The following is a 26,524-nucleotide window of genomic DNA, read 5'->3' as shown; positions in this document are numbered from 1 at the left end:
GTTTTTAAACATCAGCGAGCTGAAAGGATTATTTCACATTATTGACATTCGAAAGCATAATGCAGAGGGATTTCCCGCATCATGGCGGAAATTAATTCTTCAGCCAATCGAGACCCTCTTCCTTTCGCCGGTCCCGGTGCTTCAGCAAAACCTATCCCTTATCTTAACTCGACCCTGGAGTTAAACAGTTGAGTTTTACCATTTTTTAATCTATTCAGCTGATCTCTACTTTAGCTTAGCTTAGCATGAATCAATGAAATGGATTAGACCATTAGCATCTCCCTCAAAACTTTTCAAAAAGAGTTCTAATACTTTTCCTGTTTAATTCTTCTTTAGTTACATTGTGTGCTAAGACTGACAGAGAATGAAAACTTGCTATTTTCTAGGTCGATGCGGTTTGGGACGATTGTCTCATTCTAGTGTAATAATCAAGTAACTTTCCTGCTCGACCATGACTGTAGCAAGCACAATGATATTATGCAGTCCCCAGCTAACTAGGTCACAGTGCTACCTAGTAGTAGTAGACAAATCTTTTTATTGAACTTTTAACAGAGCAACTCAAACATATACAAGAACAAGGTACATAAAAAAGGAAACAAATACAAGGTGAAATAATATGAATTAAGAAGAAAAAAGGTAAAAGGTACAAAAAAATAATAATAAATAAATAAAATAAATAAATAAAATCAAATAAATAAATAAATAAAAAAATAAATAAAAATGGGTTTTGGGGGAAGGGGGGGGGAGCACATTTCAAGTATTTGGGATAAATCTGTTCTCAAAATATGACAGGAAGGGTCTCCAAACTTTGAAGAATCTATTATTTGAGCCCTGGGTGCTATATTTGAGTTTTTCGAGCTTTAGATATGCCATGACATTTTCTACCCATTTAGTATGTGTTGGTGGTTTAGTTGACTTCCACTGCAAAAGAATAAGTCTTCGGGCCAGCAAAGTAGAGAACGCTAGTGCATTTAATTGACCTGCTGGTAGTGTAAGATTTTCAGGTGTCGCACCAAATATTGCCATTACTGGATCTGGTTGTATCTCCTTTTCACATATATAAGAGAAAGTCTCAAACACCGCAGTCCAAAATGGTCTTAGGGATGGACATGTCCAGAACATATGACCTAAGGTGGCCTCGTCTCTGTGGCACCTAGAGCATGTTGGGTCAATTTCTGGAAATATTCTGGACAATTTGCTTTTAGAAAAGTGCAGCCTATGAATTATCTTAAATTGTAATAAACCGTGTTTGACACAAATAGATGTTGAGTGAATTTGCTTAATTGTTGATTGCCAGACTGACTCTGGAACTATATTTCCTAAGTCATCCTGCCACTGTTTCTTTAGAAAATCTAGAGATGGTGCAGCTGCTCTTTGAATCAGACTGTATATTTTTGATATCAGACCACCCTCAGATGCATTTAGATCAAAGATCTCCTCAATCCAGCTACTTATGGGAGGGGCTGAAAGTGTATTAAAATACCTTTTTACTAGACTTCTTACCTGAAGATATCTGAAGAAATGTGATTTAGGAATATCCAATTCTTTAGTCATATGTTCGAATGACATAAAATGACTTCCTTGAAAAAAGTCCCTTGCATATCTGAGTCCCTTTCTAAACCAGATCTGAAAAGCATGATCAATTAAGGATGGTGGAAATAATGCATTGGAAGTAATGGGTAATAAAGAAAGTGCTTGTTTCTGCTTAAAATGCATCCTAAACTGAGCCCATATCTTTATTAAACCACTGACTATAGGATTGTTTGGCAGATATTTTCTATTAAGTGGTAGTGGGGCACAAAGCATTGAAAACAGAGAAACTGTCCCACAGGATGCCTGCTCCATCTCTACCCACTCAGGTTCATTCTCCTGATTTTCATGATCTGTCAGATAAACAATTTTTTCAATGTTACATGACCAATAGTAATACATAAAGTTGGGCAACGCCAGTCCCCCAACTTCTTTCTGCCTTTCTAAAAATGCTTTCCTAATTCGTGGAATGCTTTTATTCCATATAAAAGAAGACACCTGTTTATCCAGCTCCTTAAAGAAGGATTTAGGAATGAATACTGGGACATTTTGAAACAAAAACAAGAACCTTGGCAAAATAGACATCTTAACCGCATTAATTCTGCCTGCAAGAGAGATAGGCAATAAAGACCATCGGTTTAAATCTTGTTTTGTTTTTTCCATCACTGCATCAAAATTACATCTAAATAGCTGTTTATATGTACTGGTCACAGAGATTCCCAGGTACTTAAAAGATATATTACTAATTTGAAATGGAAATTTACTGAGGTCTGACTGTTTTGCTATCTTATTAATTGGAAATAATATACTTTTACTGAAATTAATTTTATATCCTGAAACTGCCCCAAAGCTATTTATAAGCTCTATTGTTTTGGGTATGGAACTATCAGGATTGGATATGTATATAATGAGATCATCTGCGTACAGTGAAACCTTGTGAGTCTTCCCACTCCTGTTAATGCCCAGCAAGTCTGACTCTCTCCTTAAAGCTATAGCTAGTGGCTCTATTGCTATATTAAATAGGAGAGGAGACAGGGGACAGCCCTGTCTGGTGCCTCTATATAAAGGAAAAAAGTTTGATATCACAGTGCTACCTAGTATCATTGCGTCTGCTGCAGCTGTGCAGGAGCAAAACACCTTTTTTATGATCTTTTTAATTGAGATGCTAATGGTCTAATACAATTCAATGATTTATGCTAAGCTAAGCTAAAACTGCTCCTGCCAGACCCAAAGACCCATTGGCAGAATGAATTCAAAAATGGTAAAACTGTTGAACTCTCTTATTAAAAATTAGAGAGGTGTTGCTTTAATCCAAACTTCTGAACAAACACTAGCTTTTATTCACAGAACTTTTCACGTTTCGCATGACATCCACATGTCTTGTTTCATTTGTGTTAGGTGGCAGTTAAATAAACAATAAAACGCCACATTAGCGCATTGCTTTGTTCTGTGATGAATCAGAAGTATCAGGTGGAATAATTGTAAATGACTTCCTTCTATGGGTCATTGTGCTTGCTCTGACGGTTCAAGGGTGTGTTCAGTCTCAGTGTTTATGGAAACCCTATGAGGCAGTCCGTTCAATCAACGCCCTCCTACAAACCTGAAGAGCCACTGTTTGTCCATACACATCCCCCCATAGGATCATTTGCTGAAAATGGAGAAGATGGTCCACTTGGTCCTGCTCGTTGGATTTCTGGGTTTATCTACAGGGCAGCTGATACCTACTGGTGAGTGACTGATCAAACTCTTTCTCTGACACAGTAGAAAAAACAAAAAACTACAGAATCAGCCAGAGGTCAGCCAGGTAAAGGCTGACCTGAATTGCCGTTTTGTACCTTAGCTATTGTGTGGGAAATAGTTGTTTTGAATTCTTCCTTGTTCCAAAGGTTATTAACTAATTAATTTTAGTTTTTAATTTAGCTGAGAATGTCATTTACATTTCTTACTTATTTATTTAAGAATGTTAATGGTAATTATAGTTCCCTTTCAATTGGTCTCTTCGAATTATGCTGGACATTGACAAATGATGATTCGCTTAAAAGAACTGTATGAAAACAGGCTAATGAAATGTCTTTGTAAAGTGGCAGCTCCAGGATTTTTTGTTGAGGTACCAAGGAGGGGTTACAATAGAGTGTTTTAAGTGGGTGGGCGGGTCAAACGGTGGTTTTGAAAACACTATTGGTTGGGTTGAGGAAAGAAGGAGGGTAGGTTAGTCGATCGATCGGTCAGTCAGTCAGTTATTAGCCCCTTTCACACATACAGATCTTTGGAAAGGTGTGTATGTGTGAACAGGCCCTTTTTGAGAATACCTTGTAAATTCGTTCTGGCTATTTTCCGGAAAAAGAAGTTGTAAGATTACCGGTAATTTGCCGGAATGCTGCGCTGTGTGAATGCAGAAGGAAGATTGCCGGAATGAGCGCGTGCATGTCTAGAACGTGCTGACGTGAAACGCCTGCTTTAGCCAATCAGAACAGTCAGACGCATTCACGTCCGCGCGGTTTATGAGAATAAAAGCCTTTGAATATTTTACCAGACATATTTAGCTGCTAGATGTTAATCAGATAACGTTTATATGTTCGTCTTAATGGCGTTTATATGTTCGTCTTAATAATTATCGATAAGATGCTTATGATAAGCCGTTGTTTGTTTACCTTTAAGCTTTGCGTGTACCCGTGAAAGCACACACACATTTTATGTACATCACGACATGCAAAAGTGTTTCTCTATATGTTTTCATCGAAGTTGTTCACAATACTGATCCGTCCACAGAGTTTGTAATGTAATCAAATGTTTACAGATACAAGCCCAGCCGTTTAGAGGTCATTTCTGGTTGATGATGTCAGAATTTACTGGTATTTTGAAATGGATGTGTGAATGCTCTTTTCCAGAAAAATTAACGTAACGTAACGTCCTCGCCTGTGTGAACAGCGCTTTTTTGAATTTACCGGTAAAGTCATTCCGGACATTTTCCATATATTTACCGGTATCACTGTGTGAAAGGGGCTATTCAGTCAGTCGACAGCAGCCTCTGGTGGATTTACACAAGAACAGCAGGTGCGAATGGCACTCGTGAGAGAAATTTGAGATCTCAAAAAGCGTACACTGCGGTCTCTGGTGGATTTGCGAAAAACGTAGCTCTTGGGATGTATTTTTAACGTTCTCCAGAAATGTATATAGGGGTACATAATCAGAATGAGCCTGGGTTGGGGGTTTATAGGTGTGCTCAAAATGCTGTTTTTCAGCTTCAGCTCTTTCTTTACAGGCATTTCGTTAGTTGGTTTTCATACAATTCAGTAACTGGTCTTCTTAGCAAATCTCAGGGTTCCCCTATTAAACCAAAAATCTAATTCCTTAACTTGTCACTGATTTCCAAAAAAAAAAAAAAACAGACATCCAATGAATGGAAAAACAGGCTACGTTTGTGTTTATAACAATAATATAACATTTTGCATGACTTTAATACTTATGATAAGAACAACAATGAATAATCTACCACAGATGTTTTTTTACAGTGGCTGTGAAGTGCCCCCTTCCTCATATTTGATAGCTTGATAGTAGTTTTATAAGCTTTACATGTAGCTTTTCTGTTGTTACTTTTTAACGCCCAGTCTTTAAAGTGGTTACTCTGAAGCCAAAATTTTTGATCCCTCATTTTTGACTTCAAAAACTTCCAACTGATGAGCATCAAAGGAAAAAAAAAACAGCTGAAAAAATAGCCTAACCATAACAATAAACGTGTAACAGATACAAAAAATATAGTATAGAAAAAGTACATGTTTACAGCAACAACTAAAAATCCCTGATAAAAATAACGTTATACAGTTGAAGTCAAAATTATTCACCCTCCTGTGAATTTTTTTTTCTTTTTCAAATATTTCCCAAATTATGTTTAACAGATAAATAATTTCTTTTCACAGTATTTCTGATAATATTTTTTCTTCTGGGGAAAGTTTTATTTATTTTATTTTGGCTAGAATAAAAGCAGTTTTAAGGTTTTTTGATCTAACCATTATACATGTGCAATGGTTTGCATAAATACCCTAACTTGCCTAATTGAACTAATTAACCTATTTAACCCTTTAAATGTCATTTTAAGCTAAATATTAGTGTCTTAAAATATCAAGTCACATGTTATTTACTGTCATCATGGCAAATATAAAATAAATCAATTATTAGAAATGAGTTATTAAAACTATTATGTTTAGAAATGTGTTTTAAAAAAATCTGCTCTGCGTTAAACAAAGTAATGGAAAAATATACAGGGGGCTAATATTTCTGACTTCAACTCTATAAAATAATCTCTGACTTTCAATGTCTTGAATAGACATTTTAAAACTCCATGATATTCCAGAAATTCCATGACTTGTGGGAACCCTGAAATCCCCATTCGTCGATCTCCAATGTAACATCACTCTCTTTCTTCCTTCAGGTAACAGTGATGTTACTCCTTCAAACATGGAAGCAACAGCAAACGGGACACAGCCGCCTGGTACATATTTTACTAGTTTGTCATTTGTCGTACATTCACATTTTACTTGTGTATTTCACTCATGAACCTGCTAGTATGGTGATCTATCATTCATGAACCCTATTATTCCCTTGAATCTCTATAAATTTCTTCTGTGGTAAATAATTCAACACGTTTTGCCAATAGTTAGTCACTGGGGTTCAAAACAACACTTGTAATATAATGTAATGAGTAATGTTTTGTGAGATGTAATAACTTTGAGCCAACTGACTTTGAAAGAAATTAATAATATATGGCAGGTCACTTATATCAATTTATTAGAGATTAGTAGCACTTTTAATGTAACGCGCTGTCAATTTTTTCATATGCCCTGCAGTAGTAATTGGCATGAGGATGACTGTCAAATCTGTGGTTGATCTGCTCAGAAATTCAGCTGAGATAGAGCTCCTTGTGCGTCAGGTATGAATTATTTGTTTCTATTTATTTCTATTTGTCATAAGACGGTTCTTAAATGTTTCACAACCTTATATAAGCCCAACACTCACAGGAAACATTGATTCATTCATTTTCCTTTGGCCTACTCCCTTATTTATCCACAGTGAAATGAACCGCCAATTAATCCGCCATATGTTTTAAGCAGCTGATGCCCTTCCAGCCCCAACCCAATACTGGGAAGCACCCATACACACTCATACACTACGGCCAATTTAGTTTATTCAGTTCACCTATACCGCATGTCTTCGGACTGGCCCAGCTGGTACTCGAACCAGAGACTTTCTTGCTGTGAGGCTACAGTGCTAACTTCTGAGCCATCGTGGAAACATTTTGAAGCATTTCATTTTCATTCAGTTTCATTCTGTGCAATTTATGAGCGGTTTTTCTCATAGGGACCGAAAAAAGTCACCACAAGGTCAAAATTCTATGGTACCACTTGTGGGGATATTATTTGGTCCCCACAAAGTTCTAAATACAATGTCCTGGATAACTGTGAGCCATTGATGACAGACTTCATGCAAAATAATACCTATATGTCATTAAAAGTAGCATGAAACATTAAAATGGCTAGTTATATATTTTTTTATTTGCTGTATAACTGTTCATTGCAGTGTTCAATACATCTATAAACATAAAACGGAAAGTTTTAATATGCTCTGTCCTTTCAGGTGGAAAGTCTCATTCCTTATGCAGACAAAGGAAAAACGTCCGTTACGGTGAGAAGCATCCGGAGCAGCAGCAGTATTGCTTAAAAACATTCCTATAATGAGCTATTATCCATCTGAATATGTCAGTGTGATTAGGCCATGTCATTCAGATTCGGAAAGAAAATAAAAAAAAAATCTGCCTTTTTATTTCTTATTATTTTATATAAATGTTTTCTTTATTTGATTATTAAATCAGTCTTTTTTTCACCAACAATTTTGCCAGAAAAAGATCTTTTGTCAACAGTGTAGCTTGAAATGTTACTCAAACATGAGACATTTTCAAGCCAAACTTAGGATGGACAAAGCAGCAAATTCCAATCCAGGCTCATTTTGAAAACGTACCTCTATATATATTTCTGGAGAGCACCAAATACATCACAGGAGCTACCTTTTTCTGGTTTTGTTTTCGTGAATCTACCAGAGGCCGCTGTGTACATTTTTTGAGATCTCAAATTTATCTTGCGAGTGCCATTCGTGCCCGCTGTTCTCACGTAAATCCACCAGAGGTCGCTGTCGACTGACTGACTGACTGATTGACTGACACACCCTCCTTCAATAAACCCAATCAATAGTTTTAAAAAGAAATCCAGAAAAAGAAAAGCTGTCACCTAATTTTTATCAAGTTTTCAGATTTGACCACATTCACTCTCGGTTATTTACTTGTTTATTTTATTTTTAGCGTCTGCTTTTTTGTCTTACCCACTTTCTGGAACCATTTTTCGATGGACTTGAACCCCGTCATCACAGTCAACTTCGCAACAGTCACATTACAGTCAACATATTTTGGATGTCTCTCTTGTCTGCTTCATTCTTTTCAGGTTTTGGAGTCTCTTCTATGTTCTGATGAGTTGATTGAGGTGTGTTTGATTGGGGAGAGTTTAAAATGTATACTTTTGATGTACCTTCAGGAATAGACTTGGGAAACACTGCTCTAGAGTCAGTGGCAGGGTGTTTTTCACCACTGCATCCAGTACTTTGCATTGCACTTGGTGGTGTAAGAGTTTGAATGCTGTGCTCACCCATGAAAACCCATTCCCTGCAGCTCTCTACGCACTGTTCTTGACTTAATCTGAACGCCACATAAAGTTTGCAGGTCTGTAGCTATCGACTGCAAAAAAACATCCGTGAAAGCAACGCACAAAATTTCTGCAATGATACTGATTATGTGCATAGCAATAAAACACGCTAACCTAGGAACCATTTAAAAACAGCAATATCTCTACATCAGAACATCGTAGGGACCTGGGTATTGGCTCGTTTGACTCATGTTAGCAAAATGGGACTTCCTGTGACCTATGCATGGTAACAATGATTAGCCAAGTGCTAATAATGATAAGCTACATGCTATTAATGATTTTCAAAGCGCAGTAACATATGCTACAAATGCCTATCCGCTTGTTAAGGGGTGATGTATTTGTGACGTATGTAATACTGTTTCCGGGTCCAATCCGCCATTCATTTGACTGGAGAAATCATTCGTTTATGATCACGTTTTATTCCTATCACACATTAAAGTTAATTTTACATAAAGTCATAGTGTACACAACAATCTCTGGGCTTGCTGCATAACAAATACCAAAAATGTAACAATTTATAAAAAAATTAATCACTTTCTGGCCATCGGATATTAGACATGGACATGTTTATTGCGATCGTGATTTTCGAAAGTATTAAATCGCTTTGTAAACGTTTATTATTACCATTTAATAAGTCTTCCCATACAGTTGAATAGAGTGCTTGGACCCGGAAGCCGATTCGCGTGATGTCACACTTAACAAGCGGATTAAGCAGGCCCGGACTGGCCAATCGGGAGGACCGGTAGAGTTCCCGGTGGGCTGGTCCATTTTTTGGCTGAGAGGGCCGGTGTTTCTAGCTGCTTGCACTATCAGCAGTTGCACTTTTTTCATTTATTTATTTATTTGACCATAACCTCTTTCTTTTTATTCATTATTTTGCCGCAGCTCCGCTCTTCTTATTGATTGTCTCCAGCCCCATGAGCAAAATGCAACATGCAGGGTAATGATGATGTAACTATCATTCTGGCCACATAAGCATAACAGTGCCATTGTGGTCCAGTGGTCAGCACGTTGTGTTTCAACGTCAACGATCCGTGTTCAATCCTCACCTGAGTAATCTCTTTTTTTTTTCTTTTTTTTGTTAAGACATATAAAACTGTAAGGTTGTTGAACATTTGAAGTTCTAAAGCAGCTGTTTTCTTGAAAAAGACGTGATAGTGTAATTAGAAACTGAATTGGAAATGACCTTATTTTAATATAGTCAGTTGTGAACTGAGGTGGGCCAGTCTAATGCTTGAAACTCCAGGGCTGAAAAGCAGTCCCACTCCGGCCCTGCTACTAAGTATTAGGATTTGATTAAACATGCACATGAAGGTTGCCATTTGGCAACCCAGTTTACATTAGCAACTGATTAACAACCACCTAACAATGCTATAAGCATTTTACTGCAACCACAATGTTTCCTGCTAACTGCCATTCCCAGTCTTAGCACAGTCACGTTGGCTTTCTTAAACCAACATCGAAGTTCGTCAGCGAACTTTAGGTTCTAGTTACAATGTAAACCAAGAATTTCGCAGACCCCTATGGCAACAAAAACAGCATTTTAGAAAGGATGCAATTCAACACATTAATGTTTTAAGGTTTATTTATACAAGTATGCACTCAAGTTTAAACTACACATAATGATTAGGCATTAGTAATGATGAATAGCACAGTAACTATATGAGCGACTGCAGAAAATGCTAAAAAAGCTACACATTTCATGATGTTTTCAGTGTATAAATCGGTAACACCTTATGTTGATGGTCCATTTGAGTACTAGTAGACTGTCTGCTTAATATCTGTACATGTCAGCTTACACTAACCATAACCCCAGCCTAACAGTCTACTTATAATCTATTAAGAATTAGTCAGCATGAAGATGTAATGTAACTTGAATTCAACAAACGGACCATCAAAATAAAGCTTGACCTATAAATCACATCAAAAACTCATCAGTAGACGGTGCAGTTGGCAGTGGAGTAATCCAGGCAAATCCATTCATTGGTGTATTGCCTAAAACCCTCAGCTTCCACCAGTCCGCTGCCTGCAAATACACACATAAAAGATGACTTAGTCATTTCTCTGCATGACTGGGAAAGAATGTTTAAGAGCTCTCATATTGTCAGAGTTTTTTCAAGTGTGAAAGTCTCACCGTCCATGAGGTTAAAGAGGGTGCAGTAGGTGATGCCGTTGTCCTCCAGTTTGGCCCATGCTTTAGAGACAGCATATCCCTGTAGAAGTGTGTAGAATAGTGGAAACAAAGACAAAAAGTATAAATATCCTTGAGTAATACATACATTTTCAATAGAGGAAAGAAAAAGATGACAGTAGCTATGTTTCCACCCACTTGTTTTACCATTCACCAATAAAAAAGTTTGTCCTACTTGTTTGTGTGCATATGTTTATGCATATTTTCAAAATGTATCCTCACCTTGGCACTTCCATTAGCGACTATTTAAAATGCATATTAAAAAATGTGCCAAGATTTGCATACATTTTATAAATATGCTTAAACATATGCGCACAACCAAGCAGGACAAACTTTTTTATCCGATAAAAGAAAAAAACAACTTTATTTTAATTCATCGTAAAGGTGTTCAGTCGGGTTTAGATCAGGACTCTGTGCAGGCCAGTCAAGTTGCTCCATGCCAAATGCTCATCGATACCTTTATGGACCTTGCTTTTGTGCACTGGATTTTGTTATGCAAATGCTTAAGTATTTTTATTTACGCTAAAAGGCCAAGTTTGACTCATATTTGAAGTGTTAAGATTTAATTTCTAGTATTTTAAAGTATTGAGTCAAGAGATTAAGTATTAAATTCCTTATTTAATAATTAAATTACTTTTAAGACAAAATTTGGGAAGTTATTTAAAGGGGGCATATTATGCAAAAATCACATTTATAAGGGGTTTAAACACAGTTTTGTGTAAATATAGCCAGGCCCTAATGGTAAAAATTAAATAATTATATATTTTTTATCATCACACTTTATTAATAAGTCTGCAGAAACACTTTGATTGACATTCTCCCTTTGTACATGTCAACAGAGGGGAAAAAGTCCCGCCCATTGATGATAATCTCTCCCTCATTAGCATAAACAGCCCTGAGAGAGAAGCAGCCTTCTGCCAATAGAATTTTTAAGTCTGCCACTATGGTGACACATGGTCATTGAAAGCTCCACCCCTTTTTAAAAGAGGGTTGGGAGCACAATCTCATTTGAATTTAAAGCGACAGTCACCAAAACGGCACATTTTGGATCAAAGACCTAAAAAAGTATAGTTTATAAAAACATTATTTGTGTTATAAAAATAGTTTTTGAGCTGAAACTTCTCATGCGCACTCTAGAGACATCAGAAACTTATTTGACATCTTGTAAAACGGGGCATAATAGGTCGCCTTTAAATAATTTTAATGATGTAATTAGTAATTAATTACTTTTTTTTGTAAGTTACCCAACACTGATCTCCACAATCCACACACATAGTTAATATTACAGTATGAAAGTGAATATTATCAGTGTAGTATTTTACCGTCACTCTGCAGACAGACTCCTCAGTTGCCACCAGGTGAAAGTTCAGGTCCTCTTTGCTGGTCCACTGTCTGGATGTGTGTTTAGCTACGATGTGAAACGGTGTGGCAGAAACCAACTGCAAAACACAACAGTACAATACATTTGTATATAATACTCAGAGCTGACAACATGTTAGAACATTTAGCTCACAGGTGTCAAATCCAGATCCTGGAGGGCCGCAGCTCTGCACAGTTTAGTTCCAACCCTGCCTCAACACACTAACCTGTAGGTTTCAAACAAGCCCGAAGGACTCAATTAGTTTGATCAGGTGTTTTTAATTAGGGTTAAAGCTAAACTGTGCAGAGTTGCGGCCCTCCAGGAACTGGATTTGATGCTGATCCTCCTATTAAGAGATACTGAAGTGTTATTTCTGTTTTCAAAATATATTTTCTCACTTTTTGTTACCCAAAACAGAACATTCCCTCTCTATTTACGCATACTCAAGTGGTTATAAACTTTAATTAATCTTTTTTACTCTGTTGAACACAAAACAAGATATTCTGAAAAATGTTAGGGGAAAAGCAGCCATTGACATCCATATGATCTAAAAATACTATGGTAGTCAGTTGCTGCTTTTCCCCAACATTCTTCAAAATATCTTGTTTTGTGTTCAGCATAAGAAAGAAACTTACACAGGTTTAGAACAAGATGGAGGATGAGTAAATAGTGACAGGATTATCATTTTTTGGGTGAACTTTGCCTTTAAGGGAACTTTCCATTTATTAATTTTCTAAACATTATCATTAAGAAACCAGCATTTAAAAAAACGGGTAACACTTTAGTTTATTTACTAATTCCCACTGCTAATTCCTGCTTTTAACCTGCTTATTATTAGGGTAGTCACAGTTTATTAGTACTTATAATGTATGCTCTTATTCTATTTCTCTATGCTCTAACTATTAATAAGCAGCAAATTAGTACTTTATTGAGCTAAAAGTCATAATTAACGGTTTATTAACAACATAAATTGTACCTTAAAATAATAAAGTTTGATCAAAATAAATGTAATTAAACTTCCAAATAAAATGTTTATTATACGTTAACTGAATGGATATTCTTAAATACATAATATAAAGTCCGCATGAACAGAAAGTTGCTGAGACGTATATGTCAGTATGTCAATGTACTACCAACTGAAACTGAACATTGAGTAGGGGCGGGGCTTTCTTTTGCGCATTATTTTATCATAGTAAATGGACAATAAGAGGGGCGTGGCTGAGGTTATGGAAGCACTGAGGTTGACGTCAATCTCTGCCATTTCAAACAAACAAATTCAGTGGATTAACTTGCATGGATTTATGATTCACGTCACAAGTAACAACGTGAGCTATCAAAATAAACTTAGCAAATTTTTCATTTCAGGGAGACTTTAAACAGTAGGATGTGTGTTCTTGTGTTGATTCAAGCTTTTGTAAGTAGTAGATAGTCTTACATCATACAAGCATCTCTGTCCGACGGTCAAGCAGTTACCCATGCCCTTCCAGGCCTTGATCTGGCTCACCAATTTCATGTAAACCTCCTCACAGGGAATCCCAAAGAGCCTGACAGAAAGCAAGAATAGCAATTACAGCCACACTGTTAGACTTTCCCACAGTTTTACAGTTATTAACTGCAAAACTGCCCAGTTAAATACCATATACAATCTTTACAGTTCACTACTGTAATATGCACTGCATTGTTGGTCATTTTAAAACTTATACAGTAGCTTACTGCATATTAGGAAATTGCGGTATACTACTGGAATCAAAGTACTTGAGTAGACTGTCAGACTTTGCCACAATTTTACAGTTATTTACTGCAAAAACAGGCAGTAAAATACCACATACAATCTTTACAGTTCACTACTGTAATATGCATTATCATTTTAAGTCATTTTAAAACTTATACAGTAACTTACTGCATACTAGGAATTTGCGGTATACTACTGGAATCAAAGTACTTAAGTACACTGTTAGACTTTGCAGCAATTTTACCATTATGTACTGCAAAAAAGGCCCTTAAAATACCACATGCATTCTCTACAGTTCACTACTGTAATATGCACTGCATTGTGGGTCATTTTAAAACTTATACAGTAGCTTACTGCATATTAGGAAATTGCGGTATACTACTGGAATCAAAGCACTTGAGTAGACTGTCAGACTTTTCACAATTTTACAGTTATTTACTGCAAAAACGGCCAGTAAAATACCACATGCATTCCTCACAATTCACTACTGTAAAATGCACTGCATTGTTCGTCATTTTAACACTTTTACAGTAACTAACAGCATGTAAAGAAATTGTGAAATACTACTGGAATCAAAGTACTTGAGTACTGCTACTGTAGCTGAAGACATAAATGAGACGGTTAATGAAAAAAAAATGGCACTTGTTTAAAATTTATTAAATACTAAAAATAAAGGTTTTGTGATAGTGGTGTAAAATGTAAATAAATTAAAGTAGAAGTACTGTAAAATGATCATACAGTAAAATATTAAAATGTGGTTGCATTTTACCATAAAAAGAAGTTCCAGTAAGGCTATTTTACTGTAAAATTAAATTGCAATAGGGTCTCTGCTACTGTAAAACACATATACAGGTAGGTTACTGTAAAAGGGAAGTTGCAGTAATTTGCTGGCAACAGAGCTACCAGTAACTTACTGCAAAAATACAATACAATGTCTCACAGTGCGTGGATTTGTCAACTGGAGTGTGTATTGGACCCTCATGTGAAATGAGTTTCCGTATTTTGTGAATCATAAGTGTTTTTTCTGTTTATTTATGGTTGTGAATTGCATTATGGGAGCTTGATCTCTGCTCTGTTGATTTTTAATGTTGAAAATTTAACTCTACAGTTCAATAAAGTGACTTTTATTGACATTTTAGTATTTTGATATAATATAAATAGGAACTAATATGTAGAGAAATAAGGCTGTAAATAACACTAAATGTATTTGCAGTTTATTAATTTTTTTAGCATAACAAAACCAACCTATAGACAATATTAGACACAAAATTGTCAACTGTTAAAATGTTTTCAACTTTTCAAGATTAAAAGTTGTTGGAAGAAATACCAAAGTCCCATTATGCAACTCAAAAATACAGGAACAAATAAAAACATGAATCACAAAGTACAGAAAACTGCTAATTTAGTCTTTTTTTTTCTTTTTTTTTTACAATGTAGGTCATTATGTTAACTAGGCAGGTTAAATAGTTCTGTAGACAATTAAAATCATTATTTCTTAAGGGGGCTAATACTATTAACTTTAAAATTAATAAAAAAAAAAATTTAATAAAAACGGCTTTTTTTCCCAGCCAAGCTAAAAAAAAGACTTTCCCCTGAAGAAAAAACATTATAGGAAATACTGTAAAGGTTTCCCTGCTCTATTAAACATCAGTTGGGAAATATATTAAAAGAATAAACATTTCCCAGCAAATGTGGAAGGTCAGTCACTGTGAATAATTAGCATGGTGATTGCTTGCAATCCAAGCCTCATGATGGGAGTCACAAGTTTGTGATTTGTCATGGTATTTCAGCCATTCCAATCATAAGGTTTGATGATTTGTTTTTATAAAAGGGTGAAGAATTGCAAAACTTTCCCAACAACAGACATTACTTTGAAGTAATTAAATAGTATTTTATGCTTTGCTACCACTGATTTGCATGAAAGTGTGCTTCTTCATACTAATTGATTTTGCTATTTGTGTTTTTATACTGCATTGACATTCACAATGACATCTAATAACCACATATAAACATATATAAAGAGCAGAATTCCAGTCCAGTCAATATCAACATTTTATCGTTAACAATTTTTGTAGTTTGTAAATGTAAAGTTTTTTTGTAATGCTTAATTTTCCCAACAACTAAAAATGTTGATGGCTAAACTAGTACTTCAACTCAAAATAAAAATTTTGCTGCTTGTTCAAACTATTTATTTAAAATAAGCTGAAACGACACAATTATTGCATGTTTGGATTTGTAAAAACAATTAAGTTAACTTAATCAATTTGTGTTGGGACAACTTGAAGGAATTGTGTGAAACCCAGCGTTATTTTTACAGTGTATTTCTGTTATCTTTAAGTTAAATGACCAATATAACCATTATAACAGGGGTGGCCAACCCTGTTCCTGGAGAGCCACCTTCCTGCATATCAAACACACCTGAACCAATTAGTTAGGACCTGAACACTACGTGATAATTACAGGCAGGTGTGTTTGATATGGGTTGCAACTGAAATCTGCAGGAAGGTGGCTCTCCAGGAACAGGGTTGGCCACCCCTGCATTAAAACAATATTATGAGTAAAGTTACAGGACTGACAATATTATATTTCTTAATGGTTGTATTTTTGCTTATAACCACACTTTAATCAAACTCTATGCCCACAAATATATACGTGCAAGATCAAAAATACATTGTAATTATAAGAATATTAAGATCATCCACGATGAAGAAATTTAATAAATCCCCACAATAAACTTAATTTCTAAGTTGTTATAATCATAGCTAAGAACTTAACCTGGACAACTTTAACTTTTTTAATGCAATATTTACATTTTTTGAATCCTAAGATTTTAGTTTTTCAAATAATAAAAACAAGCTTATTTATTTAGCTTTCAGGTTATATATGAATCTCAATTGATTAAAATTGACCTATTGTGCCTTTTTTGTAACATATAATCAGCCAGTAGAGGTTAAAACTTCCCAGCAAGCACCTTAATGTCAAAAGGACATCAGAAAACACATTAAAAATGTGTCAAATCTAGACGTCTATTTGAAATCCAAACAATGATGCTTTTTTGACCACCAAAATGTACAAGTTCATACAAGTTTTACTGTAAATAAATGCAGGGCTCCACGAAATCCATTTGTGTTGGGACAACATGAGGAATTACTGTAAGTTAAATTATTCGTTTATACAAATTTAAGTGGATTCAACATAACACAATTAAGTTTTCGCCCCAAAAAACTAAAAAATTCAGTTATTTCAGCTCATTTTAAACAATAATCCAAAAGTTTAGAAATGTACGCTGGAGTTTGTATCCCAACACTGCATATAAACTACCTTGATGACAAACGATATCAAATTCACATCTAAAAAATGATTACAAGACTCCTGTTATCGATTTTTGATGCCATCATTAGATGACAATTTAATGTCGTTTTGAAATCAACGTAGTCAATCGACATCAAATCAAACATACTGTCTAAAACCCTGTGACTGACCTTATTCTTCGATGCAATTTAAAATTATTTTTTTTTTTGCGATGGTTTAGAACATACGTTTCAGTTGCCTATGGGAGAAATGACTAGGAATAATAAAATAAGATTAGGAATTACTGTAAGTTAAATTATTTGTCTTTACAATTTTAAGTGGATTCAACATAAGACAATTAAGTTTTCGCCCAAAAAACTTAAGAATGGTGTTATTACAGCTTATTTTTAATAAGTAATCTAAAATTTTACAAATTTGCGCTGGAGTTTGTATTTCCAACACTGCATATAAACTACATTGATGTCAAACGACAACAAATTGACATCTAAAAACGATTACAAGACTCCTCTTATTGATTTTTGATGCCATCATTAGATGTCAATTTAATATCGTTTTGAAATCAATGTAGTCAATCGACATCAAATCGATTCGATGTTTTTGATGGTGACATCATTGGGTTACCATGTATCCACCAAGAAACGGTCGACTTCAATTTGATGTTTCAGTTTAACTTCAATCAGCGCACACATACTGTCTAAAACCCTGTGATTGACCTTATTCTGCAATGCAATTGTTTCTTTTGTACACTTAATTGGTACAAACAGTGTATTCATGACTATTCATAAAAAGCAGAATAATATAATAAGAAAACATCAGTCTGAAGCATAACAAGCTGTTTATAATGTCTAAAAAAATTTATGAAATTGAATGAGACCTGAAGTCTCAAGCCAAAAAGATTCCAATGGCTGTGTCCTATGTAAAGAATTAGTTCAATGTGGTTTCAACCCAATGTTGGGTTAAATATGAACAAATCCCCAACCCAACGGTGGGTTGAGACAACAACCAACATTTTAGACTATACCGACAGCAGCTGAGACAAAACTGGGCAAACTCTGTTGAGTTTAGTATCAACCCTAATCAAACACTTGTCTATAGCTTTCAGAACAGAGTTTGCCCATTCGTGAGCTGACATCATTTCCACTACACATTCAAAACACAAAGCAACACAGGTGTCTCCTGAAGAGACCTTACCAGATGACCCTGCACTGAGCGTGGAGTGGCTCTGCGGTCACCATCAGACCGATGCCCAGAATCAGGGTGAAGGTCAGCAGCAATGCTCTGGTCTGCATGGTGAAGGTCTTCAGTGGTCAGTGATCATTCAGAGATGTGCTGCAGTTTTATACTCAGCATCTGATCATGTGCGTTTAGATGAAAGTAGAGCCACGGCATTGATTAGCGAGCTCCAGAAACACAAGCTCCGGGACTTTACACGCGTGTTCTTCTGCCTGGAGAAATGTGTTAATCTGTGTCAGCTGATCTGGTGGTAACTCTTTAACATTTGGGTTCTGTTCGAGTCTTCATTATATCTGTTCAGTACGCGTAACTTCTGAGGAATGATATGCATTTTATTTATGCTCTGCAACACAAGCAGCTTTTCATGTGTGTGAATAAAGCTGTTATAAACAGTGGGATGTACTCAGCAACATTTGAGAGGACAACTCTGTATCAAATCTGGACTGTAGTTTAACTCTATTCATCAATCCTTATTATTCAGAGAAATACAGTATCAAATATAAAGAATCAGAAGGAAATCAATTGTTCTATTCTATCAGCAGAAAATAAAATGAGTTCACATTTCCTTCCTCTTTCTGAATCAAACATAGTGCATTTATAAATTCTAGCATCAGAAACAAAATTTAACATAGAAACACACAAAAAATCATAATAATATAAATAATATAACATTAAAAATACAACTAACAGCAATATAAATAAATGTCTAAATACAAATACGCAAAAATACAGCCGTAAAAAAAGTGAATTCACATCGCTAAAAAATGGTTGTTATCTGATGTGGGGTCAGGGTGGGCTTTAGATTTGGTGGGCCAGGCTCCTTCTGTAACCAACCAACCTGTAACCAACCACCCAATCAACCTGTAACCAACCCACCAGTAACTAACCAACCAATTTATTTCCAACCAACCGTTAACCAACCAACAGGCAACCAACCAACCAACCTTTAACCAACCAATCTGCATCCAATCAGCCAACCTGTAACCAATCAACAAGCAACCAACCTGTAACCAACCAAAAACCAACATGTAACCAACCCACCTGTAACCAATCAACATGCAGCCAACTAACAATAAACCAAACAACATGCAACCAGCCAACCAACCTGTAACCAACCAACCAACCTGCAGTCAACCAACCAACCAACCAACCAACCAACCAACCAACCAACCAACCATCCAACCAACCTGTTTCCAACTAACCAACAAACCAACCAACCTGTAATCAACCAATTGACATCACAATTGTTTTGGCAAAATGCCTTCCTCAGTGTGCACACTGAGAAAGACATTGTGCCGAAACGTTTGTGTCATTAATCACCTGAAGAATGTGAGAAGAAAAAAAAAAACAGTACGAAGCAATTACTTGATGAATGTGAATCATCACTTTTTGATGATGCAGGGCAAACTTCAGCAACTCTTAGAATGAAATGTAAAAATGTAAGTTCACAGCTTGTCAGAAGAACGCCGTTCACTTTAACGTTAATTTTGCCGAATAACTGTGCTTATCACTGGGTTACAAGCTGTTATAGTACGCTGAAAGCATTATGTAAATAATATATATAATATGTAATCAATATAACTTATCTCTAAAACAATAAAAAACTTTGTACCCCATTGTATGGCATTTCCTCATGAATGCCAATGCTCCCATTTTTTTCTGAAACCTTGATTGTAAGCATCCTAAATGCTTACAAACCGCTAATTAACCCATACTTTACTTTAAAAGATGAGTAAACCCATTGCCTTGAAAGCAACAATTTGACCATATATATATATATATATATATATATAGGGGCGAAACAGTGACGCAAGAAGGTCGGTGATTCGTTCACACTCATACACAATTTAGTCTACCCAGTTCACCTGTACCACATGTCTTTGAACTGTGGGGGAAACCGGAGCACCCGGAGGAAACCCACACGAACGCAGGAAGAACATGCAAACTCCACACAGAAACGGCAACTGAGCCAGCCAAGGCTCGAACCAGCGAACTTCATACTGTAAGGTGAACACTACCTACTGTGCCACTGTGTCGCCCCTATAAATATCGTGTAAACCCATTGTAACCTGGAACTGTTAAGCAGACTAAAAGGGAAAGTAGGTGATCTGCCAAAATGCTAACTGGTTAGCATAATATTTTTGAAACACAGCCCTTCCCCTGCAGTGTAAAACCACGCCTCCTGAAATCACGAACACGCACCTTAAAGTTGACAGAGACCCACTAGGTCATGTAATTCGACAGTTAAAAAACGTTATAGTATAATGCTACAATTCTGAACAAAACACTGTATTATATCTAGCACTTTGTCCTGAAGTGACTACTGTATGCTTAGTGGTTGGCCTGCGGCGTGCAGGAATTACACATATTACTAAACCATACTTACATGCTATTTCAGAGCGAATATTCAGAGGAGCAGTGAACAATACAGGGAATGAACCAATGTGAATATAAAACTAACGTCACCGCAGTAAAGCTGGCTAGGTGGAACAGCACTATTTACTGATGTTTTGTTGTTAAACTAAATAAAAATCTACATTATTGATGCTATAAAATGTCCTTATGAAATTGAAAATAGTCTCATCAACCAACAACATTTCCATGCATATAACCCATTCATAACGCAGTGGTGCAGTGGGTAGTCGCAGTGGCGCAGTGGGTAGCACGTTCGCCTCACAGCAAGAAGGTTGCTGGGTTGCTGGTTCGATCCTCGGCTCAGTTAGCGTTTCTGTGTGTAGTTGGCATGTTCTCCCTGCGTTCGCGTGGGTTTCCTCCGGGTACTCCGGTTTCCCCCACAGTCCAAAGACATGCGGTATAGGTGAATTGGGTAGGCTAAATTGTCCGTAGTGTGTGTGTGTGTGGATGATTCCCAGAGATGGTTTGCGGCTGGAAGGGCATGGATAAGTTGGCGGTTCATTCCGCTGTGGCGACCCAGAATAATAAAGGGACTAAGCCGACAAGAAAATGAATGAATGATTCAGCTTTTGTTTTTACTGATCTCTCTCTCATGTCACAGCACAATCTATATAAGCTTTACTTAACTAAAACAGTTTTAAAACACAACATTACTTGTCTAAAAGAAATACTTCTGCCATTGTGTCGTCCTTCCTCCAGCGTTCAAAAGTAACTCCAATATTGAGTCAGGATTTAAACAAGTTTTGATTCAGCATTTGTTTTTACTGATCTCTCTCTCTCTCTCTCTCTCTCTGTCTCTCTCTCTCTCTCTCTCTCTCTCGTGTGCATGTGAATGACTGCAGATGTACAAATCTACATTTTATCTGACACTCACCTACTGCGCCTTTAACTTTACATATGCACATAAATACTTTAGATTAAAAAAAATGAAAGGCAACAGGTTTACTCACTTTTTTAAGTGAAGTCAACTAATTATTTCAAAAGCAACAGGTTTTCTCACTTTAAATTGTCTAAACTAATATTTTTTACAGTCTGATGTGTCATTGAGAGGCACTTACAGTATTTCATACATAAACACATCTGTGAAAAACAAATGCAACAATTATTAGGAAAACAGGAAGGATCCTGAGGTGAGGAGTTCATTTTAACCACAATATGTTGAAACTTCACAAGTCACAGGGCAGCAGGAGGACGCATGTGTGCATGCGTGGGTCTCAGTTTGACTTACAGTACTTTCCATTACAGATTAAAGTCAGAAGTTCAGCTCTATAAATCAGTTACAGTGATTAGATCTGCTTTTATTTCAATATATAAAACTTTATTTCAACAACAGACAACAGACCACAACCTCATTACGAACAAACAAATCACTATGGGCAGATAAATTAAAAACCAAATACAAATTTATACTTCAGTATGTACTTCGCAGTCAAAAGTTCATTCATTCAATCATTTTCTTTTTGGCTTAGTCCCTTAATCCCTATTAATCTGGGGTCGACACAGCAGAATAAACCGCCAACTTATCTAGCATATGCTTTATGCAGCTTCCAGCTGCAACCCATCTCTGGGAAACATCCATACACACTCATACACTGCGGATGATTTAGCCTACACAATTCACCTGTACTGCATGTCTTTAGACTGTAGGGGGAAACCGGAGCGCACAGAGGAAACCCACACGAACATGGGGAGAACATGCAAACTCCACACAGAAAGGCCAACTGATCCAGCTGAGGCTCAAACCAGCGACCTTCTTACTGTGAGGCGACAGCACTACCTACTGCGCCACAACATTGCCGCATTCAAAAGTTATCGAGAACAAAAATGTGTATAACACTTTTCTATAATAGAGAACAAACTATTGAACTCTTACAGTTTTTCTCAGACGCTTTGGTGCGTTTCTCACAACACTATTTACATTTGCACAACAGTTAATGTAAACTGCAAAACAATTAGTGCAAACTGCAAAACCTAGCTGATAACCTGCAAAAGCGCGTCACATGTTCAAAATGGATAGTTCATTCCTCAAAAACAAGTATTCATGTCAATTAAAGTGTCAGTATCATCAAAATGAAAAGTCCTGACACCATTGTTTATGAACAAGATAGTCAAATGGCTTTGTCATGTTTTCATTATGAGTTTACTCTGGACATTTTTTCAATGCAAAAAGTCAGATGTTGGTGACACTTCCTGAAAATGCTTAAGACAGCACTATATACTATTTGCACAGCCATTTGAAAACTACAGTAAATTCAGACATCACTGCATTTAGTGAGGTATCTGAGTACAAGACACTGAATATGTATGTTTCACATTTTTACTGCACATGCTCTTTACAATCCTAATTTATTCACAGCATTGTGCAAAAGAATAAATACACCCTTATTTACAACAGACAGAAACTTCCTTTGGGTTGAACTGTGCACAACTGCAAACAATATTGCAGAACATACTGGAACTGAACCTACAGCATACATAAGTCTGTAAATCATTCATGAAACTGTTAAATTTTTAAGACAATTTTAGGAAAATAAAGATTTACAATTTTTTTTATAAAGTTTGCTTGACAGATTTTGACAGCTTGTTCAACATTTTTGTATGTAATGACTCAAGTAAAGAAATGAGGACTGTTAGTTTTATATGGAATGACTATTCAGCATTCAAGTTTAGTTAATTTTGACTGACATAAGCAAATGATAATGTTATAAATAGCAGAGAGTTGTATGAGAGCAGTTGATGAATGTCCAAAAGCATTTGCAATGTGTTGGAAGGAATGAGAAACTGCTACTATGATGAGCACAAATGACTAATTGTTTTGAGAAATGCATGACCTGTTGTGCAAATGTAAACAGTGTTGTGAGAAATGCACCAAAGCGACTGAGAAAAACTGTAATAAGGTAATTTGTGTGTACAGTACTGTGCAAAAGTTTTAGGCCCCCAGTAACATTTGTTATTTTAGTGAGGGAATAAAGACATTACTTAATATATATCTGTATTTTAAAATCGTCATTAAAATACAAACAGAAAATACAGGGGTCCGTTCTTCGTACGTGGATTTCTCAGTTAGCTGGATTTGGATATTGACGATTTGACACGATCCAGGATCGTTTCGTTCTTCAAAGCTAATCCGAGAGTTGTTGTCATAGCAACAGTTCTGCTAGGTCAAACCTGATCGGGAGCAGGTTCAAGTCATATAAACAGGATTAGATCGGCTTAGTTCAAGCAAAGATAATACAGAAAGTACGTTCCGAATTCTGATATTTTATTACAGTAGTAGTTATACACTTGGGAAAATGGTAATTTTTTAAAACCATATATATAAAATTATAGTCATTAATAAAATAAAGTTATACATATTAATAAAACGTATGCAATCTGCACCCTCGAAATGAAAGTACAAAGACTGCCACCTGGTGGTGCAAAGAGAAAACTTATTGATATGAACTTTTTAGATCGCTTTAGTACAAATTGTGTATAATAGAAATGCACAATATGTGACTGTTTTTTTCTAAAGCAATAATACATTTATGCAGTCATAAACATGTTTTGATAGTTAATATGCCAGTGATTTGATGCTTCACAAAAGTTGCAGACGCCTTTACCAATATGAAAATGCTTTTGTAAACAACCAGTTATTCTTTACACCGATTAAAAAACGGCTACTATAATAAAGACAATATTTTCTAAATGTGGAACTAAATACATTGATTTGCATTGAAATACATGATGAATACTCTTCTTGACACATGAACGTGGAAAGCCTGCAGTTCACAACAAATGTGGAAGGTTATTGCGTGTCATATTTAACAAGCCGTTTACTGCTAATTTGATGTAATTTTGCTCACATGGATAATTGAATATTAATCAGATGATGTCATTACGCTGCTGTGCCGTCAGCCAATCGTTGCATTGCTGATCATGATTTCGAGGATCGATAGATCTATCCTTCACAACACACGCAGCGATCTCAGATCAGTTTATCCAGACATTCTAATCTGATTCGCGAACACGTTTGAAGAACCAAATTAGCGAGAGATCAGTTATCAAGATTAAAAGATCCGGGATCTGCCAAATAATCTTAGATCATTTAAGCGAGGTACGAAGAACGGACCCCAGGTTCTAGTTGGATCTTTGGGGTCTATTTGTTTACAGTTTTTCTCAGTGGCTTTGGTGCATTTCTCACAACACTATTTATATTTGCACAACAGGTCATGCATTTCTCAAAACAATTAGTCATTTGTGCATATCCTAGTAGCAGTTTCTCATTCCTTTCAGCAAATTGCAAATGCTTTCGGACATGCATCAATTGTTTTCATACAACTCTCTGCTGTTTATAACATTATCATTTGCTTATGTCATGAACTAAACTAATAAATGCTGAATAGTCATACCATATAAAACTAACAGTCCTCAATTAATTACTTGAGTCATTACATACAGAAATGTTGAACGAGCTGTCAAAATCTGTCAAGCAAACTTTATAAAAAAAGAAACCTTAAAACTTTATTTTCCTGAAAATGTCTTTAAAATTGAACAATTTGATGAATGATTTACAGACCTGTGTATGTTGCATGTTCAGTTCCGATATGTACTGCAATATTGTGTACAGTTGTGCACAGCTCTACTCAAAGGAAGTTTCTGTTTGTTGTAAATAAGGGTGTGTTTATTCTTTTGCACAATGCTGTGAATAAATTAGGATTGTAAAGAGCAAATGCAGAGTAAAAATGTGAAACATACATATTCAGTGTCTTGTACTCAGATATCTCTCTAAATGCAGTGATGTCTAACTTTACTGTAGTTTTCAAATGGCTGTGCAAATAGTATATAGTGCTGTCTTGGGCTTTTTCAGGAAGTGTCACCAACATCTGACTTTTTTGCATTGAAATAATGTAAAGAGTAAACTCATAATGAAAACATGACTAAGCCATTTGACTATTTTGTTCATAAACAATGGTGTCAGGACTTTTCATTTTGATGATACTGACACTTTTATTGACATCAATACTTGCTTTTGAGGAATGAACTATACATTTTGAGCATGTGACGCGCTTTTGCAGGTTGTCGGCTATGTTTTGCAGTTTGTACTAATTGTTTTGAGAAATGCATTAACTGTTGTGCAGAAATGCTCTAGTGTTGTGAGAAATGCACCAAAGCGACTGAGAAAAACTGTAAGTCATGAAAGAAAGATTTAGAGAAAGATGGAAGAATGACTCAAATACTGGAGTTTTTGTCTAGTTTGATCTGCATTTCTGTGCATTTTTTATTCATTGTTTGACCTAATCTTAACTGAAAAATGAAGAGTCAAATCAAAATGACAGAATCAAAATGACTTATCTTTGAGTTTCACAATTCAATAACGAACTTTGTTCAGTTCTTTTTTATTGATTGACATTGATTGCTTTAGAAAAACTAACAAGATAGTCCCAAGAGTCTACATTAGAGTAGTTGGATGAGATGTCCAGTCTGGCGTTAAATTCCAGCTCTCTGGCCAAGTTTTTTTCTTCTTCTTCCAGGAATCAAACTGAAAAGCAGTTCCAATGACTCCAAGTATATTTAGGCTCAATCCTCTTCGGTCAGAGTCACACAAAGAGCTCTTCGTTTAGACCGTGACAGAACGGTGGACATGATTCATTTTGGTTCACAGTGCAATTAGTGATCCTTAAAATGATCAAAAACAGCAAATCAGTCGTGAAGCACTCCAGTATAATAAATCACACGCATTATTTACTGAGCAAAAACAGTCATCTCTGAGATCTCTATGAGATATTTGCTGGACGTTTTAGAAATCCATGAGGTATTTTGCTTTTTGCAGATACTTTCTCTCTTTTTTCTTGTTTGTGTAGCAGAGATGGAGTCCATGCTCCAGGCATGTAAACAGTTATTGAGTCTTCGGCTCTGCCAACTTCTCTGACTCCACATCCAAGTCAGTTAAACAGCAGTAACACATGATCTGAGTGTATTTGGTGACAGAATCTGACAGAGAGAGAGAGAGAGAGAGAGAGAGA

The 26,524-nt window shown here is 36.0% G+C and overlaps 2 protein-coding genes and 2 long non-coding RNA genes across 6 annotated transcripts in view; 2 read left to right on the top strand and 2 right to left on the bottom strand.

Moving 5' to 3' along the window:
- Positions 1-3,165: 3,165 nt before the first annotated feature.
- Positions 3,166-7,357, top strand: LOC147837002 (uncharacterized). The gene is made up of 4 exons (XR_015478232.1): positions 3,166-3,257; positions 5,960-6,019; positions 6,375-6,457; positions 7,162-7,357. It is a non-coding gene; the product is annotated as an uncharacterized LOC147837002 (long non-coding RNA).
- Positions 7,358-9,834: 2,477 nt separating this feature from the next.
- On the bottom strand, positions 9,835-18,183 carry wu:fc46h12. Its single transcript, NM_001291347.1, is given in 5 exon segments — positions 9,835-10,302; positions 10,411-10,489; positions 11,790-11,906; positions 13,263-13,371; positions 18,063-18,183. Coding segments are annotated over 5 exon segments (495 nt in total). The 5' UTR covers positions 18,161-18,183; the 3' UTR covers positions 9,835-10,210.
- A 2,404-nt stretch (positions 18,184-20,587) lies between these two features.
- On the top strand, positions 20,588-25,935 carry LOC147846198 (uncharacterized). Its single transcript, XR_015478240.1, has 2 exons — positions 20,588-23,554; positions 24,643-25,935. It is a non-coding gene; the product is annotated as an uncharacterized LOC147846198 (long non-coding RNA).
- The window catches only part of LOC100150834 (Y+L amino acid transporter 2), a 34,429-nt gene continuing 33,648 nt past the window's right edge, over positions 25,744-26,524 (bottom strand). For all 3 annotated transcript variants that reach the window (XM_087240449.1, XM_087240451.1, XM_087240450.1), the window contains one exon: positions 25,744-26,492. In XM_087240449.1, the coding sequence (XP_087096575.1) occupies positions 26,398-26,492 (95 nt within the window). In that variant the 3' untranslated portion in view covers positions 25,744-26,397. The remainder of the gene's footprint in view (positions 26,493-26,524) is intronic.

The sequence above is a fragment of the Danio rerio genome, chromosome 2 (assembly GCF_052040795.2).
Source record: "Danio rerio strain M-AB ecotype USA chromosome 2, GRCz13ab, whole genome shotgun sequence".
Taxonomy (NCBI): Eukaryota; Metazoa; Chordata; class Actinopteri; order Cypriniformes; family Danionidae; genus Danio; species Danio rerio.
Note: the sequence above shows the minus strand (reverse complement) of the source record. Positions and strands in the feature narration are given on the sequence as shown.